General features: G+C 44.4%; 1 protein-coding gene across 1 annotated transcript in view; it reads right to left on the bottom strand.

Moving 5' to 3' along the window:
- SMIM36 (small integral membrane protein 36) overlaps positions 1-18,877 on the bottom strand; it is a 65,115-nt gene extending 46,238 nt beyond the window's left edge. The window contains exon 1 of the mRNA XM_083145557.1: positions 18,453-18,877. Within this exon, the coding sequence (XP_083001683.1) occupies positions 18,527-18,790 (264 nt within the window). The 5' untranslated portion in view covers positions 18,791-18,877 and the 3' untranslated portion in view covers positions 18,453-18,526. The remainder of the gene's footprint in view (positions 1-18,452) is intronic.
- Positions 18,878-21,163: the final 2,286 nt, after the last annotated feature.

Below are 21,163 nucleotides of genomic sequence, written 5' to 3'. Positions count from 1 at the left end.
GGTCTCTGCTGCTGGCTGATAGTTGCTGTGCTATGAGAGGGATGCTGGGTCAGAGGCTGAATTAGTGGTGAAGTTAGTGCATAGGGCATCAAATTGGTTAGGTCTGGCTATGCACTAAAGTAGCAGAGTTATTGATCAGGGGGCAGGTGCTTTTTTGGAGCAGCTATCCCCACACTGGAGCAATGCTAAACTGGTCCGGTGATCAGTATTCCCTGTCATGTCTGAGGGGGTGATGTTGAACTAGAGCTGCGTTCTTTGATGAGTTTAGACTGCATATGGGACCACTATGGATAGTAGAGGAACCCCACAAATGAGTTATGGTGAAGTCTCTGAAGAGTTGGAGCCAGGGGATCACTGGGTACGGAATGGCTCTTACTAATGCTAACCATCAATGGAAACTGATTGAAGAAGTTGCTGCAAGTAAGTATGCTCTAGTGAGAATCACTAGTAAAGACACTGGTGAGGCTCGTCAATGAGGATAATGGCAAGAGTAGATATCTGCCAATGGTGGTAATATCGATGTTGTCTCTCTGAATGGTGACTGGCAACAGTAGTGATAATGATGAATGAGCAGGAACCTATTGCAGGTACAGTAGACTAGATAGTAGCTTTTTTAGATGTTCAGGTAGAAACAGGTAACACTGTAATAAGACTCTGGACCATCTGGACACTGGAGGGAGCCAGACTGCAGCAGAGTGGTAAGCTGCAGATGCTTGTGAATAGCAGAAGTACTCAGAGAGCTAAGAATTTTGCATCTCTAAGGATAACATTGAACTGACTGAATTCCTAGTCCAGCCTCTGCATCTCTATAGACAGAGTGCGCAGATGATTGGCTGCAGTGGAATGATGTCAGAGATGGCTGACAAGGATTGGCTGAGAGAAACATGTGGGTAGGGCCACGTGGAGAGGCCTGGGACCTGTACTTATACGGGAGGCCAGCAACAGATGCCTCACTGACCAGGCTGCCGGGATGACATTGTGGGAGGCACTGGTCACAAACCAAATAAACCAAATAAAATTCCAGGATGTATAGAAAGGAGGATACAATATTCACCAATATATAAGTGAATAAATAGATTACAGGGAAGATTTACTGAACTTAGTTTTTGTATGGCTTTTTGTAAATCACCATATATTAAATATGAAAACGACAGGACTAACTAGGGAAGGGGTGGGGGTTGGGGTGCAATGTCATCAAGTCTAGCCCCCATAAATGCCTAAATTTGCTTGGATGGAGCTGGACTAAAATTATGCAATTTTCTTCATTGTAACCAGCAGCTCCCCAAGCAGGGAGGGGAGCCCGACTTTTGTGAGCACCCTGGCCATTCTGGAAGGGTAGACAAGTATGACCTATACATCATTTGGAGTCTGAAAAGAATGATCAGATCCAACCTAGAGAGTGTTGGCTGAATGATAACGGGGAGGGTATATTTATGGGGTATATTTATGAGAAATCTGGTTGCTAATCTCAGCACTTCTGAGCATGATTATGCTTAGGTTCATGATAGTAAAATGATTGCCCTTTTAAATATTGGGCATAAACAACCCAACTCTTTATAAATAAACCTCTGAGACTCTGCACCTTGAGATGACACAAATAATGACGGTAACATTCATTTTATTTAAATGCTGTAACCCAGAACCTGTTCTTCTTCTGAAATCTTATAGAGTGCTGATGTTTTGCCAATCCACAGAGCATTCCATCCGGCAACACATGTTCAGGCTTGGAAAAATGGAAAGGCTAAGAGACTATAAGTATACTGTGGTTAATTTGGTAATTAAAGACTTTCTGGGATCAGTGCAAGACCTTAGGATATAAATCAACTAGGGCAAGAACAATTTAGTCTGGCCAAGAAAAACTGTTCTCTGTCATATTTCTTAATCTTTAATTAATTATGCTCAGTACTCACAATTCCAGCTACTGTTGCATAACCCAGCAGGCAGCCAGAAGTTTATGGTAGATTTACGCATAAAGGAAAGAGCATCGTGTTTTTAAATCACTGCAGACAAAAGATATAATTTAGTCATAATTGTATGTCTGCAACCTATGGCTAGCTATGATTATCACATCTTTATGAAGAACAATATAATGATATAAAAACACAAGTTGTACATAATAACTCTCTTGGAAGTTTAGAATAACTTGTATTACAAGATTGTTTGCAATGTTGATATATTATGTGTATATATACTTTATTTCATGGGTGTAATTAGAATGTCAACAATACAATGTCTACCCCAGTATGTTGACATGATCTGACTGTCAACATTCACAACCAGAAGAGGTCCTATGAGTGGAGAAGGCCTATTTGCAGTCTCCTTCTGGGTCCCCACCTCTTTAGCTGGCAGTGTTGTAGACTATGGGCACTAGAGTACATTAACTTTGTCCCAGAGCCCACTGCGCATGCATAGGTCTCTGGGAAAATGGCATGGCTGACATTTTCCCAAAGATTTTCTTATGGTATATGCACAAAATGCTGGGAAGATGACCGCTCCACCATTTTCCTTGTGATTTCTACAGTGCTGCTGCTTCCAACACAGGACTCCAGAAGGTAAGTATTGAAAAATGGGGGCAGGATGAACAGTTTGGGCCCCACTGGACCTCAGGGACCATAATGCAGCACACAAACTGCACCCATTATAAATATGCCAGTTTTCAGAATGTCAACATGGGTTAAAATGTAAATATTTAACATATCAACAATGTCAATATACTGACAGAATGTCAACATTGTGCATGCTGACAGTTGGCTTTAGGGTTACTGTTAGGATTTGATTAGGGTTAGACAGTGTGCAGGGTTAGGGTTAGACTGTGGTAAGAGTTACAGTTACTATGCAGTTAGGGCTAGACTAAGAATTATCATTGTTGACATGCTGATCACTGCCTAGAAATTATTGGGGCATTCAAACTAGAGTGGTAAAAGAAATGGGTTCGACAGGTGGATGATTGCTGGTGCGGGTGGGGCATCATCATCTTGCGTCTTCGGCTTTGTCCTGCAGGCCGGCCACCCTACTCTCTGCTCCAGCAGCCTGGCCTCCTCTTATGAGTCCCTGGTCCTCCTGCTGCTGCCGCAGAGAAGCCCTGCCCAGCCGCCCCTCACAGCCAGCAGATGAATAATATTAATAATGACATATATATATATATATATATATATGTGTGTGTGTGTGTGTGTGTGTGTGTGTGTATATGTGTGTTTGTATATGTATATAAAAATATATGTGTGTATGGTATGTAAATGTAATGGACAAAAGCTTCTTTTAGATTTTTGGTATTACAGGGGCCACGTCCATTTTTCTGGATGGGACACACCCATTTACATGACCACGCCCACTGTCCCGGGAGCACGCGCGCCTTAGGCGCGCACATGAAGTTGGAGGGGGGGGGGGAATCTCCAGGAATCAAAGATGCCTGAGGTGGCAACTCTATGTGTCGCCCACTGAACACAATATGTCACCTCAGTGTTCACTACTCTACACCCTGATTACCACACCTCCGCTGACTGGCTGACAGGATCAGGACTGACAGCTGAGCATCCCCCACCAAGCAGCCTGTGCTGCAGCCAGAATTACATTGCTGCTCTCTGAGTCCCCAGATCTTGCCCTTGCTACAAACATGACTTCCCTGGAGGACATCTCACATCAGGGGCAGATTGGGATAGAAAACCAGGTTTCTGGGAGCAGGATACTGAGGGGCGGAATACTGAGTTAAACACTGTTGCAGCCTGCCTTGAGTCTTTTGCTACAGTTTCAAATGTGATTTTATACCTTTATAAAGTATCCGAATTTACAAGGATTGAGATGCCCACTATCATACACATTGTCCCCCCACTGGAGAAAAAATAAAACAAACCCATTCACTCTTACAGGAAAAAAAAAAAAAACTTCTACTTCCCCTGGAGGAGGTACCTCACTTTTGGCCAGATGTATCAAGCTTTAAAAAGGGATAAAGTGGAGAATGTTAAACAGCCAGCCAATCCCCCCTCCTTGTCATTTTACAAACCCAGCCTGTAACATGGCAAGTAGGAGCTGATTGGCTGACAGTTTATCACTATCCAATTTATCACTTTTTGAAGCTTGATACATCTGGCCCTTTGTTCCTGATTATCTAGTACTTTCCCAGCCATACACCAGCGACCATTATATCACCAGGACAGTCTACTGGCTCTGTGCTGCTTGCCTCTGTGAGCACATGGGATTTCCATATTTCCCAAATATTTCTCCCTATTATAGCTTCATGTACTAGGGAGGAAACCAACCCCACACTAACCACAGCTAATTGACACAGGGTTTCAATATTAATTTCAGCAGAACTATAACAGCGGGTGTCAAACTGTATGCAAGTTACACAAACAGTTATTTGCTGGCCCTTTAAATCATTTACCAACCAATCTCTCACAAGTGTGATTATGCTTCCTGAGTCTAACAATGCCTTTTCCCGTTTACCTCCCTTAACAATTTTAGACATTTGTTTTTCGGGCCTGTGCCAGGTTAGTCTTAGTACAGGCTAACCTGGTACAGTAGGACATTCTGTGATCTTTAAAGACACCATCACATTGCATAGGTTATTGTACCTTGGTGGAATTAGTAACATGTCCTGGCATACCACACCTAAAGCATTTAATCGGATAACTGTCAAGTCTTTTAGGAAACGGAGACCTTATTGGCCTCAGTTTGGACCAAGCATCCACAGTCTCTTTATTCTTAAGTTCTGTTACCCACACAGGACCCTTTTCCAAAGGAACAGTCTTACTAGGGTTTACCAAAGTGCGCTGTCGATGTAGGGGCTGTTGCGGTATAGCCAGTAGTTCATCTGCCAACATATCTTTCCATCATCTCCACTATCTGATCAGCCATCTTAGAACCACTCTGTCTCAGAAACTTGCATAACACCAGGGGTAGTGACCTCAAGTAACGGTCCATAACAACTCTTTCCACTATTTGAGGTCCAGTTAATGTCTCAGGGTGAAACCATATTTTGTCAGGTAGATGAGGTCATGCATTTGTGAGCAGGGCAGTTTATCCATGTTGTACACCCAGTGATGCACGTATTGTGCTCGGACCGATAGGGTAACTCCCAGATGAGTCAAAATCTCTGCTTTTAGTTTTTTCATAATCTAATACATCAGCTGTGCGTAAATCGAAATACGCTTTTTGCGGCTCACCTGAGAGGAAGGGTGCCAACAGACCAGCCCACTGGTCCTTAGGCCAGCTCTGCAGTCCTCATAAATGTAGTCAGATACAGTGGCGTAACTATAGCTCCAAAGCCCCCGCGGTGGCGGGGGGCGCAGAAAAATTGGGGGCGCCCCGCCGGGGGGCTGCGGGGCTATAGTTACCCGCGGTCTGCGTCTCGCCTGGCTCTGTGCCAGGACCTGCCTGACCGTCACGGTCCCGGCCGGCTCCTGCTGCAATGAAAACTGACAATTAGAAAATGGCTGCCCCCATACTGCAGACAGTTTTCTGTCTGCAGTATGGCGGCAGCCATTTTATAAGAGTCAGTTTTCATTGTAGCAGAAGGAGCCGGCCGGGACCGTGACGGTCAGGCAGGTCCCGGCAGAGAGCCGGGTGAGACGCAGACCGCGGGTGCAGGTACGGTTAAGAAGGAGGGGGGGGGGGCAGGTTAGGTGTGTGCGGGGGTGGGGGGGGGGCGCCGAAAAAACGTGCGGCGGGGGGGCGCTAAATAGTTAGTTACGCCCCTGGTCAGATACGTCTCCACATCATCAGACTTCACATCATCAGACATTTGCAAACAATTACTGGACCATATGGAGCTGGCTGTGAGGCAGCATTTCCAGGCTGTAGTATAAGATGATACACCAACTCTTTCAACAACTTGGTGTCTTCCTGCTGTGCTGCAGTAGCTTGTAACAGGGCCTTAACAATCTCCATGTTGTCAGGCTTTTCCTCCAGTTTGGTAGCAGCTTTCACCCAGGACATGTATCAATATTGGTTCCAGCAAAATGGTAAGTCTGTCACTTTAATTGGACCAAATTTCACAACCATGCAGACAAAGCACAACCTGGACTTGTTTCTGTATGAGATGCACCGAATAATGTTACATTGTTAAACAGCCTCTGCAGTGTACACACTATTAGATTTATTTTATTGCCATATATTTAAACTCCATCTATGCAGACACAGATCAGGGGCGAAATGTAATAGGGTGTGATTTTTTAGACATGTGCGATTTTTGGTCAAAAACGGCCGAAATCGCACATTTTCCGAAAATCGCACATTTAATAGGTTGAAAATCGCGGTAAAAAATCGCACTTTTTACCGCGAAATCGCACTTTTCGAAGTGCGATTTTTAGTCACATTTCAATTCGCATCCAGATGTTTTCCCATTATAAAGTATACAACTCGCAAATGTAATAGGGTGCGATTTTTGGTCAATGTTACCAAAAATCGCAAAAAAAATAGACCAGGTTCTGACAGGCGAATTTGACAGAACCATGCACAGATCATTGAGATCTGTGCATGGTTCTGTTAATAAAAATGTGTAAAAGTGTTTTTATAAAAAAAAAACGGCGTGGGGTCCCCCCTCCTAAGCATAACCAGCCCCGGGCTCATTGAGCCGGACCTGGTTCCAAAAATACGGGGGGACAAAAAGCATAGGGGTCCCCCGTATTTCTGAAACCAGCCCCGGACACTTGGACCGGTCCTGGTTCCAAAAATACGGGGGACAAAAAATCTGGGGGTCCCCCGTATTTTGAAACCAGCACCGGGCTCCAACAGCCCGCGGTGTCATGCCACAGCCGGGGGACACTTTTTATACAAGGTCCCCCGGCCAAAACATGAGCACCGTGGCTGGTCAGCCTTGGACGGGGTACCTGGAGGAGTGGGGACCCCCCCAATAAAGGGGTCCCCCCCCCCAGGCTTCACCCGTCCAGGGCTGAAGCCCGGGGCTGTCACCGGCGTCCGTGGCCAGTGGACGCCGGCCTGATAGGGTTAAATCCATCATACATATCATTACATTGCTTTTTACCGGCGAACTACAAGTGCCAGCAGACCTCCCCCGCATGCTGGGACTTGGAGAACCACAAGTCCCAGCATGCGGGGGAGGTCTGCTGGCACTTGTAGTTCGCCGGTAAAAAGCAATGTAATGATATGTATGATGGATTTAACCCTATCAGGCCGGCGTCCACTGGCCACGGACGCCGGTGACAGCCCCGGGCTTCAGCCCTGGACGGGTGAAGCCTGGGGGGGGGGACCCCTTTATTGGGGGGGTCCCCACTCCTCCAGGTACCCCGTCCAAGGCTGACCAGCCACGGTGCTCATGTTTTGGCCGGGGGACCTTGTATAAAAAGTGTCCCCCGGCTGTGGCATGACACCGCGGGCTGTTGGATCCCGGTGCTGGTTTCAAAATACGGGGGACCCCCAGATTTTTTGTCCCCCGTATTTTTGGAACCAGGACCGGTCCAAGAGTCCGGGGCTGGTTTCAGAAATACGGGGGACCCTATGCTTTTTGTCCCCCCGTATTTTTGGAACCAGGTCCGGCTCAATGAGCCCGGGGCTGGTTATGCTTAGGAGGGGGGACCCCACGCCGTTTTTTTTTTTACTTTTTTTTTTTTGGAACAAAATCGCATTTATGAAAATGCGCACATTTTCATGACTGAAAATGCGCACATTTTCATGACTAAAAATCGCGGCAAATCGCATTTTTTGCCGCTAATTCGCATCTCATTACATATGCGAATTCGCGGCAAAAAACTCGATTTTTAAAGGTGCGATTTCTGGCGAGTTTGGAACTCGTCCAAAAATCGCACCCTATTACATTTCGCCCCAGCTTTCTGCAGGGCTCTCAAAGCTGCTGTGCTGTGCTGTGTAAGATGGTGCTCAGATTTTTCACCACCTGTTAAATGGTCAGGGGGAACAGGTACCATCTCTTGGGGTATATGGTAAGATGCAGCAGCTGAGAGATCATAAATCAGTCCAGTATTGGTGCAACTGGCCTCAACCAATTTTATTAGTGTATCAAACAAAAAAGAAATAAAGCATCAAAATAAATCCTTGCCGTCTGGCTCTAACTAATACACAAGATAATCTAACTCACTAGAAAACAATGGTAGTAGCATACCAGTCACAGTTTGTAGTTTTTGAAGTAGCAGGTTTTCCCCCTCATAGAGAACTAAATAGTGTCTCCTTTCCCCAGACAGAGACCTCTCACTCCCAGTCTGGCAGCCTTTTCACAAACCCCCACAGCTGGCCTTCTAACAGCCGAAACTGGGCATAATGGATGGGGAACCCTCCCTCTCTTCAACCATTCAACCCCAGGACCCTATACCAATTCTTATAAAGAGCCCAATGGCTCACAACAGAACCAGAAATTCTCCTGCGGTCTTTAAAACATATTTCAGAAACCTGGGGGAAATATACCAGCCTTCCAACACTATACCGGTGACCCTGACACAAAATGTGTGTGTGTGTATATATACACACAAACAAACCAACACAGTCATGTGCAAAAGCTTGTACTATATTTATGTGCCGGCCTCCATAATTGGGTTTGGTTCTGTATCTTCCTCCGATTTTCGATCTTCCATCAGGACAGGAGCCCCCCAGGGCCGTGTACTCTTACCCCTGCTCTTCTCCCTGTACACCAACGACTGCACCTCAGAGGCGCAATCAGTAAAGATGATCAAATTTGCCGATGACACTACCGTCATTGGTTGTATCAAGGACGGGACGAATCAGCCTACAGACAAGAAGTGGACCGACTGGCCCGGTGGTGCAGCAGCAACCATCTAGAGCTCAACCCACTCAAAGCCGTTGAGATGGTAGTGGACTTTAGGAAGAAGGCTGTTGGAGTTCCTCCGATAACAATTGCTCCCAGGACCTTAAGTGGGGGCCCAACACTGATACTATTGCTGGAAAAGTGCAGCAAAGGCTATTCTTCCTTAGGCAACTGCGGAAGTTCAACATCCCACAGAAGCTTCTGCTCCTCTTCTACTCCGCAATTGTGGAGTCTGTACTGTGCTCCTCAATACTGGTCTGGTACGGCTCCGCCAGCGAGAGAGACAAATGCAGACTCCAAAAGGTAGTCAGAACTGCGGAGAAGATAATTGATACAGACCTTCCCTCTGTCCAGGACCTGTACCTGTCCAGAGCAAAAAAGCAGGAAACGAATATAGTCAAGGATCAACTACATCCTGGCCATGGCTTGTTTAACCTGCTGCCATCATGCTGATGCTACAGGGCTATTCCCACCAGGTTCACAAGAAGCCTAAAAAGTTGCTTTCCTCAACCCTTTGCACATAATCTAACACGGTGTCCCCTCGGAATTACTTTCTATATGACTGTACATGTTCCCCCACCTGTTTTTATTGTTTATTGTTTATACTGTATGCTGTTTACTTGTTACCCACCTGGCTGCTGCACAGCAAACAGAAAACAAATTCCCAGTATACGCAAATATACTGTACCTGGCCAATAAAGCTGATTCTGATTTATCTGGTTTTGCCAAAACCACAACTAAAATAAACACATTTTTGTCCTATATTTTGTTCAACTCAGAATCAGGCCCAAAGTGACAAAGAACATAACACTAATGATTTTAAATGAGTTTGAAATAATTTACTAGTAAATCTGCTGGGTCAATAGGTCAGGTCATGGACATCAGGATCTCCTTTGTCACATCAAAGTGCTTTAACTCTTTAAGGGATTGTTGATAACATGGAAAACAGGACACTTAAAATGACCTTCAATTCTAACTAACGATGTTAGTTAGGACAAAATAATGCCTCACAGTATGAGCTGAAATTCACATTATATAATCCAGTGATAACAACAAAATAAATAAAAACCAGTGATGAAAACAAACAGCATCCAATATCATGCTGTTATCAATCATATTTGCAATCTCTCTCTCCCTGGCCACAGATGCTAGTTCCCCTCCTTCCTTTTCTCCTGGACCCAGATAGCAGCTTCTACTCCCCTCTCCCCTGGCGCAGTTTTCATCTTTTCCTTCCTCCCTCGGCACAGTTTTTCTCCCTCTCTGGACACAGATAGCAGGCTCATCCAGATACAGGCCCCCCCAGTAACTCACCAGGCAGGTCGCGCTGGCAGCAGGCCTGTAGAATTTACCTACAGTATGTTAAAGGTTGCCTGCTTTATAGCTGCCCTCACTGGGAGAGGGCACCCGGTTCAGTGTGGCAGTGGGAGGAGGGGCCACCGACGGATGGGAAAGGGGCATGGCTGGGGCTGAGTCAGGGACGAAATGTCATGCTTAGAGGTGTGGCCACACCCCCCAGTCCATTACCAGTATTTCATGCATTGGACAGCTGGGGTGGGAGGGGGATCCGATTTCCAGGACCCTCCCGGCCATTCCAGGAGGGTAGGTTTATGTTCCTTGTCGCTGTTTTCTTTATTCAAATTAGACCAGTTACACAGCGCCATTGAGGAAACCTTGTTCATGTCACTGGTGCGGCCAGCTGGGATTTCCTTTGTGATGTCAGACACTGGGTGGCGTGGGGTGTGGGCCAAAGCACGAGAATGGAGTTTAACTGGTGTGCTGCTGTGATTCACTGCCACATTGTGGCTCCACTCCCAACGCTACCCAGCGTCTGATGTCACAGTGGAAATCCCAGTTGCCCACCCCAGTGATGTGAACAAATTTTCCCCAGAAGTGCCATATAACTGGTCTAATTTGAAAAAAAGAAAACCATGCATAGAAACAATGGTAAATGCTAAAGGTCTGCTGCCAGCGTGACGTGCCTGGCAAATTGCTGGGGTGCCCTGTATGGGGATGAGGCTGCTATCTGTGCCCAAGGAGGTGCCCCCATGGCACGAAAAAAGTTTTCCTCAGCAGTCCAGCATGCTGTAGCGCAATGAGAAACAGCTCAGCCAGTCAGGCCGCTTGTCATTGTGCACTGGTGGGGTGCAGCAGGCCAGTCAGGATCTGTTCGTGGGCAGTAACAGTTTGTGTGTGGCATGCATGCAAGCAGTAACAGTACAGTATGCACAGTGGGGTTATGAACAGCAGTGGCAGTGCTGTATGCACAGTGTGGTTATGGCCATTACTGAGAGTACATTATGCACAGTGGGGTTATGGCCATCACTGAGAGTACAGTATGCACAGTGGGGTTATGGCCAGCAGTGACAGTACCGTATGCACAGTGGGGTTATGGCCATCACTGAGAGTACATTATGCACAGTGGGGTTATGGCCAGCAGTTACAGTACCGTATGCACAGTGGGGTTATGGCCATCACTGAGAGTACATTATGCACAGTGGGGTTATGGCCAGCAGTGACAGTACCGTATGCACAGTGGGGTTATGGCCAGCACTGAGAGTACAGTATGCACAGTGGGGTTATGGCCAGCAGTGACAGGACAGTATGCAGAGTGTTGTTATGAACAGCAGTGACAGTACCGTATGCACAGTGGGGTTATGGCCATTACTGAGAGTATAGTATGCAGAGAGGGTTTACGGCCAGCACTGAGAGTATAGTATCTACAGTTGGGTTCTGGTCAGCAGTGACAGTACTGAATGCACAGTGGGTTTTGGCCAGCAGTAACTGTACAGTATGCACAGTGGGGTTATGGCCATCACTGAGAGTACAGTATGCACAGTGGGGTTATGGCCAGCACTGAGAGTACAGTATGCACAGTGGGGTTATGGCCAGCAGTGACAGTACCGTATGCACAGTGGGGTTATGGCCATCACTGAGAGTACAGTATGCACAGTGGGGTTATGGCCAGCAGTGACAGTACCGTATGCACAGTGGGGTTATGGCCAGCACTGAGAGTACAGTATGCACAGTGGGGTTATGGCCAGCACTGCGAGTACAGTATGCAGAGAGGGGTTACGGCCAGCACTGAGAGTATATAGTATCTACAGTTGGGTTTTGGTCAGCAGTGGCAGTATACTATGCACAGTGAGGTTAAGACCGACAGTGACAGTACAGTACAGCACAGTGGGGTTTTGGACAGTAGTGTCAGGATAGTATGCAAATTGGGGTTATGGCCAGCAGTGACAGTACCGTATGCACAGTGGGGTTATGGCCATCACTGAGAGTACAGTATGCACAGTGGGGTTATGGCCAGCAGTGACAGTACCGTATGCACAGTGGGGTTATGGCCAGCACTGAGAGTACAGTATGCACAGTGGGGTTATGGCCAGCACTGCGAGTACAGTATGCAGAGAGGGGTTACGGCCAGCACTGAGAGTATATAGTATCTACAGTTGGGTTTTGGTCAGCAGTGGCAGTATACTATGCACAGTGAGGTTAAGACCGACAGTGACAGTACAGTACAGCACAGTGGGGTTTTGGACAGTAGTGTCAGGATAGTATGCAAATTGGGGTTATGGCCAGCAGTGACTGTACTGTATGTACAGTGGGGTTATGGGAAGCAGGGGTTAAAGTGTATGGGGAGAACAGGGTGTCCCCCCTGTAATGGTGAGGTGGAGATAGTTCCACCTCCACCATGGCCCTGCACAGTAATTCTAACAGAAAAGCATTCTAGTTTGCAGAGGGTGACAAAAAACCCTACCACTAGCCCTGGCTCTTTCTAGTGGGAGGGGGGCATGCATCGCCAGTGACATAAAGAGTGCACACCGGAGGTCTTGAACATTTGGCTTTTTGACCCATTATAAGCTATTTATTGAGTAACTGTCAAGTCACAAGTATTCTGGAGCCTTGTAGTTCCTCTTAAACAGGGATAAGGACGTGTGGGATTGTGAGGGCACAGTTATCCAGGAATTCTGTTGGCTTGAAGGCAATAAACAATACCTATTATGCCCAGGGCCGGCTCTACCATTAGGCAGCTTTAGGCAGCTGCCTAGGGCGCCTGGATCTGGGGGGGGGCGCCACAAAGTCTGCCTATCAAAAAAATCAAGGATTGATTGAAATCAATGAGGATCCTTGTTGTAAGTAATGCAGATGGTGGCTGTGGAACCTCTAAGACTTCACTTCTATACTTTCCCTTGGGGCAGATTTCCCTACTTTTCTGCCCCCTCCTCCTTGTACTCAGTTGTGGGTGGCAAAGGGGGACCTAAAGGGAAAGCAGGGGACATGCCCACCTTCCCGGGGGGGATTTTTAGGAACCTCACCCCCATTCCAGAATGTCAGGCAAGTATGCCTTAAGGGGTTGGAAAGTGGGTCTTGGTGGCAGTATAGGGGGGCGGTAGTTTGAATTTTTGCCTAGGGTGCTGAGAAGCCTTGCACTGGCCCTGATTATGCCACAGGAACTATCAGGCAAAATCAAACAAAGACGGCCACATGTGTCAACTCCTAAAAATGATTATTATAGTGTGTTATTTATGGTTTATCATAATAAATGCTTATTAGTTGTGGTATGTCCTATATCATATGTACAGTACTACTTGGAAAAGGAAAAAGAAAGTCAAATCCGAGTGAGGTGTATTACTTTCAAGAAGGGTTTTGATTTGTTGCAGAGTACTGAATTTTATAAAATACAGTGTTTGCATTTGTTTTCAGAGCTGTATGATGCTAATCATTTTTACCCCATCACCAAAATGTCCAAAATTCCTGCAATATAATTTATGTTAGTTTTTATTGGAGTGTATTATGTATGCAAATGCTGATTGTAAGGTGCCCATACACGGTGCGACAGGACAGTGCGATGAGATGCGCGCTCCCATGCACATCCCATCGCACATCCCATCGCACAGCCCATAGGGGGTTATTTTGGTTCACTTTTCCCGGAAAATTCCTTCTTAGATGGACAAAACCATGTACACTGCAGGTGGGGTAGATGTTACTTGTGCAGAGAGAGTTAGATTTGGGTGGGTGTTTTACTTCAAAGTGGGATCTATATTGCAGTGTAAAAATAAAACAGTCAGTATTTTTCCCTGCACAGAAACAAAATAATTAACCCAAATCTAATTCTCTGCACATTTTACATCTGCCCCCCTGCAGTGCACATAACCTGCAGTCCATCTAAGAAGTAATTTGTCAGAAAGAGTGAAGCAAAATAACCCCCTATGTAACTATGTATAGAAGCTTTAGCAGCTATCAATATGTGACCAAGAAGGTCTCCACAAGATAATTTACCTGGAAAATAATGGAATAGGGCTAGAAGATGGTTCACTGAAACTTCACATCCTAGTACCTTTTAAATAAGAATGAATACCTGTACATCCCTCCATAGTGGTCCCAGTACCGGACAGGACCAGAAGACATAAGAAATATCACCTACCATTCCAAAGTTCCTTCAGCAGCTCGGAGAGACATTAGACCAAATCTTATGCTGCCATTCTGGTGCAAGGTAGGCTCTATGGCAGAGGTGTTCAATAAGCGGCCCTCCAGCTGTTGATGAACTACACATCCCAGCATGCACTTCATCAGTTGCAACATGGCCAAATGCAAAACCAAGGTAGGGCATGCTGGGATGTGTAGTTCATCAACAGTTGGCGGGCCGATTATCGCCCACCCCTGCTCTATGGACTAGTTTATAATACATCTCTGAATGATTAACATATTTAGAGATTTTAAACCATCAATGAAAAATACATTTCCAAACCTCATCAGAGAATACATTGGGTAAATATTTGTCCCATTTAAACTGCAAAAGGGAATTTCCCTCTCGTACTCTTTGTAATCAGGTATTGGTACCACCTAAAAACCGCCACTGTAAATAATATGTTTTACATACATTTATCAGTTGCTAAATAGGGGGCCCTTACAAACTTTTGCTATGGGGCCCAAGAATATCTAGGTACGCCTCTGGATGATTGTCCAACCCTTTTTGAATTAATTTATTGTCTCTGCCGACACCCCCTCTCAAGGAAGAGAGTTCTACAATTTTACTGCCCTGACCGTAAAACAGTTTTTTCTTTTAAGAGTATGAAATCTTCTTTCCTCTAGTCTAAACTCAGGCTCACATGTCCTAAAATCCTTCCTTAAAGCAAAAAGAGCACCTGACAGTTCCTTATATTGGTCCCAAATATATTTATACATATTAAGCATGTCTCCCGTTAAACGTCTCTTTTCTAGCGTAAACAATCCCAATTTGTCCAATCTGTCTTCATAATTTCATTTCTCCAACCCTTTTATTAGCTTTGTTGCTCTTTTTTTGGTCTTTTTCCAGTTCTACAATATATATTTTTTGCAGTGAGGGGACCAGACTTATTCCATATTCAAGGTGTGGTCTGACCAATGCTTTATAAAGAGGCATAATGGATTCGGTATGAAATCCCGATGGTCAAAATCCCGACGGTCAAAATACCGACAGCTATTGACAGACGGTCAAAATCCCGACATGGTCAAACTCCCGACATTTAAAATCCCGACATGGTCAAAATCCCCACAAGGTCAAAATACCAACATTTAAAATACCGACAAGGTCAAAATACCGACATATAGAATGTAGACAGGTGAAAAAGTCAACATGACTTTCGGTAGACAGGTCACGAGGTCGACATGGGTTCTTTCACTGTTTTTTGGCCCGACATGTGCCTACAGGCGGTATTTCATGCCCTACCATCCACTAGGGTGTGGTGGGAGAATAAAATTGTAACCTGTCGCCCGAAAGTCATGTTGACTTTTTCACCTGTCTACATTCTATATGTCGGTATTTTGACCTTGTCAGGTGAAAAAGTCAACATGACTTTCTGGCGACAGGTTGCGATGTCAACATGGGTTTTCACTGTTTTTTTACCCGAATGTCGACACAGTCGACATGGACACAGTGGGAAGTCAACCGCAGCCCCTCGCTTCGCTGTCAATGCTTCTAACACGGTGCCTCGCTGCGCTCGACACACAATTTCATTCTCCCACCACACCCTAGTGGATGGTAGGGCATGAAATACCGCCTGTAGGCACATGTCGGGTCAAAAAACAGTGAAAGAACCCATGTCGACCTCGTGACCTGTCTACCGAAAGTCATGTTGACTTTTTCACCTGTCTACATTCTATATGTCGGTATTTTGACCTTGTCGGGATTTTAAATGTCGGTATTTTGAACTTGTCGGGATTTTGACCGTTTGTCAATAGCTGTCGGGATTTTGACCGTCGGGTTTTTGACCATCAGGATTCTGACTGCATCCCGGCATAATTACTTTTGCATCCCTAGTCTCCATACCTCTTCTTGTACAGGCTAGTATACAGATGATTGAACGTAACATCCACGTCTAAGATCCAGCATTTCATATTTGAGACGGCTGATGTTACATTCATTTCATCTGCGCCATCCATCCATATGAAATGGTTCCGATGGAGTTAATATAGGGAAAAGTCCGGTCGCGCCTGTACCTATAGAATTCCCATGGACTTATCTGTTCTACGTTCACCTAGCTCAATATAGGGCTCTGACTCTTGATATTATTCCCAACACCTTCTTCAACCTGGGAAGCGGACATTAGGTCTGCAAGCATTAGGTCGACCCCTGTAGGTCGACAGTCACTAGGTCAACACATGAAATACTGTAGGTCGTCATGGTCATTGGGTCGACCCAAAAATTATGTCAACATGAAAAAGGTCGAAATGAAAACTCATTTTGACCCTTTGCATGTCGACCTTGAAAATAGACGAAAGCATAGTAAATATTCACATATATTTAGGACACAATGATGAATACTTTAAAAGAGATCCATCAATTATAAATAGAACGAAGAGATCCAGCAAATACAAATAATTAATGTTTTTAAAGGAGAGGATGATTATATTTGTACTTGGAAAGTACCAGTGCGTATATAATGTGCAACAGTGCTGATAGGCTATATAATACTTCTTAAGGAAAAGTGTTTGTTATAAGTGCATTTGATACGCTTCAATATTTAAAGTGTGTTTAGTATCTGAAGTGCTTATATGTAATACATGTAATTATTATGTTTTATGTCACCCCCCTCCCCCCCTGTTGTCTGTACATGCAGCTCAATTCTGGCTATATAGGCAATGGGAGCATGTTCGGAGCCATGTAAGGATGACATCACTGAATTATATCGTTTGTCTGGGAGTTGGTCCCAGAGTTGATGGTACACCGCTAACGATATCGCTCAAGGAGCATATCATATTGTGTGTACTCAGCTGTACGGTTTTAACATTGGAGAAGTTACCCAAACCAACCAATCGGATCCTACTGAAGCACAGTCTTGAAATGTCAGCTACAGTAGCAGCTGAATGGCTGCTGTGGGCAACTACTCCACTCTTTGGGGTATACTTACTAAGGTTCAGCTTTTTAGAACTGGAGATATTGCCCATAGCACAGGCCTGTCCAAACTATGCCCTCCAGCTGTTGTGAAACTAAAAGTCCCATCATGCCTTGCCACAGTTTTGCTATTAGGGAATGCTAAAACTATGGCAAGGCATGCTGGGATGTGTAGTTTCAGAACATCTGGATGGCCACAGTTTGGACATGCCTGCCATAGCAACATTATCTACCTGAAGGTGCAACATAAATGATAAGCAGAATCAAATTTTGCTACAATAAGCAACAGTCCCAGTTATAAAAAGCTGCGACTTAGTAAATATGCCTCTACCTCTCGTCAAGGTTTGAGACAACTTCCCTTGGGTAACATGTTAATATGCCTTTGATTATGTTAACAACAGGTTATATGGTGTGTTTAACATATAAACACGCAACAATCTCCCAGTGATCTTAATTAGTGACTGGGTGTTTTGGTAGACATTCAATCAATATTTACATGTGGCCCAGATCTGCTGCATTGAATTTGGCCCCGTTCTGACAGTAAGGGGATCTGCGCATGAGTACGCGTGTTTTTGCATATGTGCAGAATGCCTTCAGGGGTATCACACTTGCCGAGTTGTCCGGACGAGTAGGGCAGGGTCCGGAGCAGGGGAGCGCCTAGCATTTTATGGGCGTCCCCATAAAAATTTTGGGCATTCCCCTGGAAACACAAATGGGCCACTGCCTGCCGGCGGCTGACATCACATGACATCAGCGCCCGCACCCTCTTCGGCAGACTACGACAGGAAAAGTCAGTTTTTCTAGGGGACATGTTTGCAGCGGGAGCATGGCGGGCGTTCAGCCAGGCAGCATGCGGTGTTAAGCCGCTTGCTAAGCAGCGAACGACCGCTGCTTAGCGAGCAGTCCTGAATTACCCCCTTAGCTTGTACATTATATAACATTTCATATGTTGATTGATCCACAGCACCACGATATTTATAGTTTCAGGTGTTTCATGGCAGCCACATTAGTTATGTTACAACATGTTATTCCCATATTGTCATTTACAATATTTTTTAGCAACTACTTCTGTAAATATTTTTAATCTAATATAATTCAACCATTTACATTTTTCTTTTCACCAATACAAAAAAAAGATTTACAATTCTCTGAAAATAAAGAAACCTTGGCTTAGCAGACTGAGGTATGTTTTTGATAACTGTCCACCATTGTATGCTATTAATGCACAAGAAGGCAGCAAACTACACAAGCCAAATATCACCGACAGTTAAATCGCTAAGTTATTTATCTGATCTGTGTATTATTATAGTACAATAATAAGCGAGTGCAAAGTCCACATGTACTTACGTATTCATTCTGATGACAGGCATTGCAGAGGTACAGCTTGCTTAGTACAAGTGTGCATACTGTAGGTAATCTCTTTAGACCACAGTAACTTTTTTCTCCAATAATCCAGTAGTGTTCTGATAGGCTTTGGCCCAAGTAGCACTTTGTTGCATTACCACCAAGCGGATGGGCGACCTGTTTTCTGGCAAGGTCTCCGGAGCATATTCCTTACTGGGGTCTTTCCCTCTGCAGTCATATAACACACATGACACCAGGAAAACCAGCAGCAGAATGACATAACTGGCAACAAGTATAATTAAGTTCAGAGTCACAGGGTCAATTTCCAGGTAAAATTCCATTACATCCCATATTCCCCTGCAGTGTCCCAGGCATACAGATCTCCTCTGTGGTTTTGTGTACAGGGGTGCAGAGTGCAGTGCATAGATGCTAATGGATGCACAGGATTGTGCGGTAAAAATACATTTAATCCCCTACACTCATTTCTAGGCAGCATGATTAAAGCGGCTCAGTTTAATAACTTAATCCCCTCCCTTTGAAGACCACGTAGAAGATGCATTTCCGTGATTGAAATGAAAGCATAGTCATATCATCACTCAAAGCTGATTACATATGAGGATCACCACTGCTATTCATTTTCTGGTCAGTTAGGAGAGGAATAAATGGACCTTTCAATATTTCAAGAGGATATTTTGAACATTTAAAGGTCATAGTTTTTAGATTATAATAAACTGTGTACCATGGTTTACTGGAATATATGAGCAACAACTGGTTATTCAAGGTCATACTTTAAATACAATAGTATGAGATATATAAATGTAGTGTTTTAGTTTGGTAGATTGTAACCTTAAAAGCCTGTCGCAGTACGGATGGTGTAATGGTCAGCATTACTGCCTCACAACGCTGAGGTCATGTGTTCGACTCCCACCATGACTCTAACTGTGTGGAGTTTGTGTACTCTCCCCGTACTTGCGTGAGTTTCCTCTGGGTACTCCGGTTTCCTCCCACAATCCAAAAATATACTGGTAGGCTAATTGGCTCCCAACAAAAATGAACCCTAGAATGTCTGTGTGCGTTTACATGTGGAAAGGAATATAGATTGTAAGCTTCACTGGGGCAGGGACTGATGTGAATGTTAAACTATACTCTACGGAATAGAGTATGTATGCGCTATATAAGAAACTGTTAATAAATAAATAAATAAACTATAATAAATGAACTGAATTGTTGTCACAAAACTTTAATATAGTGTGTGTGTGTGTATGTGTCTCTCTGCTGGTATTTCAGGACCCCTTAGGAACTTGTACTGTATTCCATTATTTGATATTCTCTGCTCGCCTTGTATTATATTAATTTCACTGCCTTTTTTGTGCATTTCATCATGTCATACCCTTCCACTGCATAAACTAGTCCTGAGGCCGGTTCTCCGACCCCTTGCCTGTTTACATCATGCTATCTAGCCACCACCCACTTGCTTGCACCTCTTGTAATCTGTCTGTCTCCCCTTCCTACTAGATTGTAAGCTCCTCCGAGCAGGGCCCTCTTCCCTCCTGTTGTCAAAGCCCTCTTCTCTTCACATTTCACTCACAGCTCTCCTATACTCAGACACTCAGTGACCATCTTTGTCTGCATACTCATCTCCATCATTGGCCTCAAGCCTCTAGTTGTATGTTGATTGAGTCCTCACTACATATAGTTAAGCTGTAATGTGTATTGTACTGTGGCGCTCTTTATTTGTACTCTATATTTGTTATTTATTCAATGTTATGCCAAGTTTTGTCTCCCTGTATTGTTCCTTTGTACGGCGCTGCGAAGCACTTGTGTCGCCTTATAAATAAAATTATAATAAAAATAATAATGTCAATAACTTCACTTTTTTGGTAACTCCATCACTTGAATTGTCTGGATTTTATAATGTTTTTTTAAAACTGACTTCTGAAACAGGTGTGGATTATAATATTGTCAGCAAATAGATTGACAACAAATGAAAGACAGTCAATATATCAACATGGTCAAGGTCAAGAGGGTCAAAATGTTGACCATTCAATAGTTGACAAGGTCAAAATCTCAACATGCAAATGGTTGACACAGAGATGGTTGAGTTTTTTTCTGTTATTTTTATCCTAAGCCTAACCCTCCCCCTAGTAACTAACACCAACCCTCCACCTGTGCCTAACCCCTACCATACTCTTCTGTATCCTAATACCAACCCTCCACCAAGTGCCTAACTGTAATTATATTTTCTGTCAGCCTATCCCTAACCCCAAACCTTAAAAATTTGGAAAAATCATGAAAAACTATGTGTTGACATTTTATGTGCTGACCATTCGCAAAATCTCCTTTTGAACCTGTTGACATTTTGACATTGTTGACCTATTGACTGTCACCATCTGGTATCTGCCTATTGACTATCTATTCACTCACTGTCTTTCTACCATCCGGATATCTTTTGAAAGACAGTGTATTCCTAAAACAGAGGTTGCCATTCTGCCCAAACGTGTTGTATTTTCTTTTAAACCTTAACGATACATAAATATAATTGAAGTTACAAAACATGGATCACCTTTCCCATTAACTCTATGTGGGAGAACAAAAACATCCAACTATCAGTGAAACCTCTTGACTTATGCAACAGCATTTGTATAGGCTGACTACGTAATCAAAAACCACAGGTAAGTGATAGGCATCCAACTTCTGTACCAATAACTTGTATA

The sequence above is a fragment of the Crinia signifera genome, chromosome 6, assembly GCF_055691185.1.
Source record: "Crinia signifera chromosome 6, ASM5569118v1, whole genome shotgun sequence".
In the NCBI taxonomy this organism is placed as follows: domain Eukaryota; kingdom Metazoa; phylum Chordata; class Amphibia; order Anura; family Myobatrachidae; genus Crinia; species Crinia signifera.
The sequence above is the reverse complement of the archived record's forward strand: the minus strand, read 5'-3'. Positions and strand labels throughout refer to the sequence as shown.